Source organism: Nelumbo nucifera, chromosome 7 (assembly GCF_055504915.1).
Source record: "Nelumbo nucifera cultivar China Antique chromosome 7, China Antique-T2T, whole genome shotgun sequence".
Lineage (NCBI taxonomy): Eukaryota > Viridiplantae > Streptophyta > Magnoliopsida > Proteales > Nelumbonaceae > Nelumbo > Nelumbo nucifera.
In genome coordinates, this window is record NC_142655.1 from 30,589,366 (window position 1) to 30,594,706 (window position 5,341).

Sequence of the window (5,341 nt, forward strand, 5' to 3'; positions counted from 1 at the left end):
GGGGGAGTGGGATTTCTCCATATGGGGGAATGCCCACTCTATATAACACTCCTAACAAAAGGACCCCCCAATCCTAATATTAATAAAATATTAATACAATATAACTAAAATAATAAGAAAATAATAATAACACAACATTAATAATTAAAAACTAGTCATATAATAATAAAATAAAAATATATCAGTAAAGTAAAAATAAATTAATGATAAATACTAAGATATTAATTATTAAATACTAATAAAATAATAACAACAATGTACTAAAAAATTATAATATATATTCATAAAATATTAATAAAGTAATATTTTCAGTTGAATTTAATTCCAACTCCCAATGTACCAAACAACAACAATCAAAATCCGTTCTTGATTCCAAAATTGGTGATTCTGCTTATGATTTTTGGGGATTTCAATTCTCATTCTAGTCCTTTTGCGGACCAAACGAACGTGCTTAACCATCAACTATATAAATGACCTCTCTTTGGCCTCCCTCCAAGTGACTATATCCACTTGTGAAGGGTCTTCGTGAGTGTCCATGTACGGAAATAGGAGTGGGTGGAGTAAAACACATTCAAAGAAATCATATATTCAAAAAAAAAAAAGGAAAAACAAAGAAAAGACCAAAACAAAACACCAAATCTCTCTTTCTTGTTATCTTTTTATCTCTCTTGTTCTTTCTTTTTATTTTTCACTCACTCTCTTTCTCCCTCCATTTCTCTCTCTCTCTGTTATTTATAAAATAGATTTCACTATAAAATCTTCTATTTCCAAATTGGAAAGTTTTGTATTGATGAAGGAATCAACCAAATTAGACATATATCAAAGACGGTAGAATGTGTTATTATATTAAGGGTGCATGATTTGGTTGTATTAAGATGGATGAATCAACCAAATTATATGATTCCAACCATCAACCTGATCTCAATTATAGGCAGTGAGAAAAATGAGCAATCCTGAACTAGGTAACCAATTCAAACCATCATATCCCAACGCAGTACCTATTAGATTCCTTAAGTTTGTACAGCTGGACTACTATTCTATCAGTCATTAATTTGATGTATCAGTGAGAGAAACAGATATTGATGGGTTGAGAATGCCATGACCCCATGGATACCAAAACAAACTGCATTGGGCTGAGAATGTTGAGGCTTGAGAGCCCATGAAAACCAACTTAATTTGGATCCCTTGTTAACAGTTTCTTACAGAGTTTCAGTTTTTGTCAAAGGTTAGAACTTTATCATTTCTTGTTCAATATATGATAAGTTAAAGGAGTATCAAGACTGCCGGAGCTAACAATGCCTGTAATTTGATCCCAACAACTTAAATATTGTGTGGCAATTTTTTTATAAGTGGATAATTTATTAAGTCATATTAGATATAAAAGAGTACAATCATTAAATATTCTGGCCTGTTGGTTAAGAGGAGAAAGTAGAGACCATCTGTTGTGGTTATCTTTGTTTTAATATAATATATATTATATATATACTAATAAATTATTAAGAAAAAATATAATTTAAAATTCATTAAATTCTATATAAAATTAATTACATGTCATAGGGCTTCTTTTAGTTCAATTTTGCTGAATAAAACCCATGCATATATATTATAGGTCCTAAATATTTGTTCAAATCAAATCAAATCAGATTATATCGGATCAAATAGAGATGAATTCAAATTTCATCCAATTATAAATGGATTGAATTCAGATCGCCCTTAACAGGATCAAAATCGAATATCGAATTTGAACTCAAACCCGTTTGTTTTTTTGGTAAAGGACCATTGAGTTTTGTTTTTATATTTGCTTTTTTTTTAATTTGGTGATATGCCCGAATCCCCATAGGGCCCTTCTGGGTGACTCCAGATCTCCTACCCACAAGAACTCTACCCACAAAACACTAATGCCTGCCCATGAATTAGCATATTTCAGATTTCCACTGCAGAACTATAAACATTCAAAAACCCCCCATTCTATACACCAATGCCTGCCCATGAATTAGCATCAATTCCGAACTGGCACCCATCCCAACTGTACTTTGAGCCTAAAATTCCAACCCTGGGTTCAACCGTTATTCTCCCAATCCTCATCTAAATCTGTTAAAAAAAACCAGCTAACATACCAACTGAGAAGCCCCTCAGTTGGCTTGGACCATTAAGTTTGTGACAATAGAACTGCAAACTGCAGGGACCACATCACTCCACATGTAATTTTATTTTGATTTAAAATGGTCACTGGGTCAGCGGTTCAACCATCTGGTCCGGTCTGAGTCATATATACAGCACTACTTCCAATTCAAACTTCCACAAATCTGAGCTGTCCAACTAAAATCAGTGTCCTTTTAAATACACCAAAAGACTACTGATTTTGTAACGTGCGAAAGCAACTTATGTTGATTTAGTAATAGAATCAATATAACTATATATAACAACAAATTAAAGAAAATGTCAAAATTAACATAACCATTGCAATTCCATGATTAAAATTAAGATATGCCAACCAGGGAATTAAACTGATTAGAAAAGAAAATTAAAACAAAATGAGCATGAAGTGAAAAAAATCAAAAGTTACTGATCATTTCGTATAGGATCGAAAACTTCAAAAAAAAAAAATCAATAAAATTAATCATCTCCGGCCATAACCATTCTACTAAGCCGACTAGGACCCAGTTTCTTTCTTCTCATGGAGCTCCTCCTCCTTACAACATCCATTTCGTTCCTTCTCCTAACCTGCATCATTGCTTCTTCTTCCACAACAAATCTTCTCATGAGAACATCATCAGTTAATGACTTCCCCCGGAAAACCCTCCTGCTGCCTTCTGTACTGATTCTATAACTGGGAAATGTTTCGGGAGGTGGTATCACCAATGGCTTTGATCTAGGATAGCTGTTGCTCCTCCTCGGTGGAAGATCGGCTCGAAAAACTTCAGTATAAGAAGAGATGGGTGCACAAAGACATACCCGAGTGAATGAAGTTGCAACCTTAAGAGAAGAACACTTCCTTAGCTTAGATCTGTTGGGATTCGTGGAAACCTCAGTGGGTTTTGATATGGGTTTCCATAAATTTGCTGCCTCCATTGCTCTCTGATACCAGGGCTTCCTACAGCACAAGCATGTATTTGTCAAGAAGGACAACGAGTTAATGGGTTTAAATATAATCGTATATTTACATGGATCAAGAGATATTAATATAATGTCTAAGTATAGGGCCGCACTGTCTGGACTCTGTAAAATGGACGAGTTAGAGAGAGAGAGAGAGAAGCTGACTGAACAAGCAAGTTAATTGTTGGTGCTTCTGTATATATGCATAATAGATGAGATATGAGTAAGACTCAGTTATACTGCTTGGCACGACATGTGTGGTTGTCTACTAAACATGGATTTTAATCAAGCTTGCTTGCAGAAGATTTTGAGTTATAACGAGTGAGTGAGAGAGAGAGAGAGAGGTTCTCTCACATACCTTGTCTGTGACTGTGAGTTCCTTGGATCTTGCATGAACTAGAGGGAAATGAAGAGTGTGAGAGCTGGCGAGTGGGAGGGAGGAAGTTCATCTGATCAGAGAGACGGATGAGCCTTTTGCTTGAATCGATCGTGAAGGAAAGATGGCAGATGGGTTGGGTTCTTTCTTTTTCCCTTTCTTTATTACAGCTTCCTTTTGCTTTGGCACACAGAGAGAGAGAAAGAGAGAGAGAGAGAGATTTGAATTAGAAAGTAAAATTGTTGCTTTTCAGGCAAATACTAAAGTTATAAAAAAGTAATTAAATAAAAACAATATATAATTACGCCCTAGTTACTCAACTGAATATACTTTAAAAATCAATTATTCACGTATGTCTATTATCTTTTCCAAAATTTAACCAGCTGTGATTTGGCAAACACGAAGTTGGATCCCGGATCGTGATCGATCAGTCCTTTAAGAGATTGATGACAGTTTGTTTCAAGTCATGATTCAGTAAGGACCATGACTTCTTCATGTGGAGCCCTTTAAATGACCATTGAGCCTTGCAAAGATGGGTGGAGATTGTACTGCATGGAGTAATTTACAGGGAGTACGTAGATTTAATACAGTGGTTAATGGTCAAAACCTTTTTAAATCCTTCTCCCTTTGTTTAAAACTTTCAATCAAATCCCAGTTGACACATTCTTCAAGGAATCATTTAGATTATTTATAAACTTGTTAGAAATGGATCAGAATGCATTAGTCATCTCAAGAGATGGAAGAATCAAATGGATCAGAGAGTGCGTTAGTCATCTCGATAGATGGAAGAATCGAGAAATTAAAGAAGGCAAAAATCTAAAGGAAAAAGGAATGAAAGTCAGCAGGAGAAGGTGTACATATAGAACAAGTAAACATACAGTTTTGGAATTGAAGAGAAGGAATTTTCAAAGGTTACATCAAAAGAGAACATTATGTCATTGTCATCATTTGCAATTTAGGTCAAGGGCACTTTTATTTGTCCAAGTGGAAATATCAAAGAAGGTGAAAGGCATCTCGATCACAAGGAAGATAAAGCGTGGTCGTGAGCTTTTTATGATTCAATTCTATGTGTCAATATTATTTGTGAATGGATGGCATCATGATTCCTCTGTGAGTGGGATAACGTCCACAAGCTCAAAAAGCTGGTCCAAGATAAGAAAAAAAAAGAACCATGATGAATAGAGCTTGGGTTTAGAGGATCAAATAAATAAATAGCATTAATTAAAGGGAAAACCCTACTGGGTTTGTCAAAGAAACTTGAGAAATTGAGATATAATCTATGAGATGGTGGTTTATTTCTAATCATCCATTCAATTTACCATTCGGCCTCTCCACCATAAAATATAGAAATTTAGGTTGTGTTTGGGTAAGCTTTACAATTTGTGCTTCTAAAGACTAAAAGGGGTTTTTGTGATTTGGGGCTTAAAAACATTTTCGCTTAAATTGTTATGTTTTTAAAAGAGATCACTCTTACCAGATGCTTATTAAAATACATTTTGTTTCATTTTTACTTCCCACAGAACAAAGCTCAAAAGTAAAAGCTTTTCCAAACAAAGCCTTAATTTTGAAATAAAGAATTATTTTTGATAATTTTTTGGAAGGGTGAATTATTGCAAAGTCAATGGTGGATCTTTGAAAACGAGGATTATTACAAAACATATTCAGGGAAAAAAAATCAAATTCTCATCGAAAGAAACTATTATTTCCCTGTAGTGCTTTTTTTTTTGTATCTATTAAAAAATATAAGATAAGAAACGTATTGAAGATAAACATATAAGCAAACTAGAAAATACAAAATTATGTCGTACGTCTAAAATACAAGAAAAAGAAAAATAAAGAAAGTAAGGGACTTTTCTCCCAAACTAGCTG

The 5,341-nt window shown here is 34.0% G+C and overlaps 1 protein-coding gene across 1 annotated transcript; it reads right to left on the minus strand.

Moving 5' to 3' along the window:
* Positions 1 to 2,430: 2,430 nt before the first annotated feature.
* Positions 2,431 to 3,710, minus strand: LOC104598228 (Serine/Threonine-kinase). Its single transcript, XM_010260169.3, has 2 exons — positions 3,455 to 3,710; positions 2,431 to 3,094 (listed from the first exon to the last, which is right to left on the minus strand). The coding sequence occupies exons 1-2, from the start codon at positions 3,487 to 3,489 to the stop codon at positions 2,617 to 2,619; spliced, it is 513 nt and encodes a 170-aa protein (XP_010258471.1). The 5' UTR covers positions 3,490 to 3,710; the 3' UTR covers positions 2,431 to 2,616.
* Between the last annotated feature and the right edge of the window lie 1,631 nt (positions 3,711 to 5,341).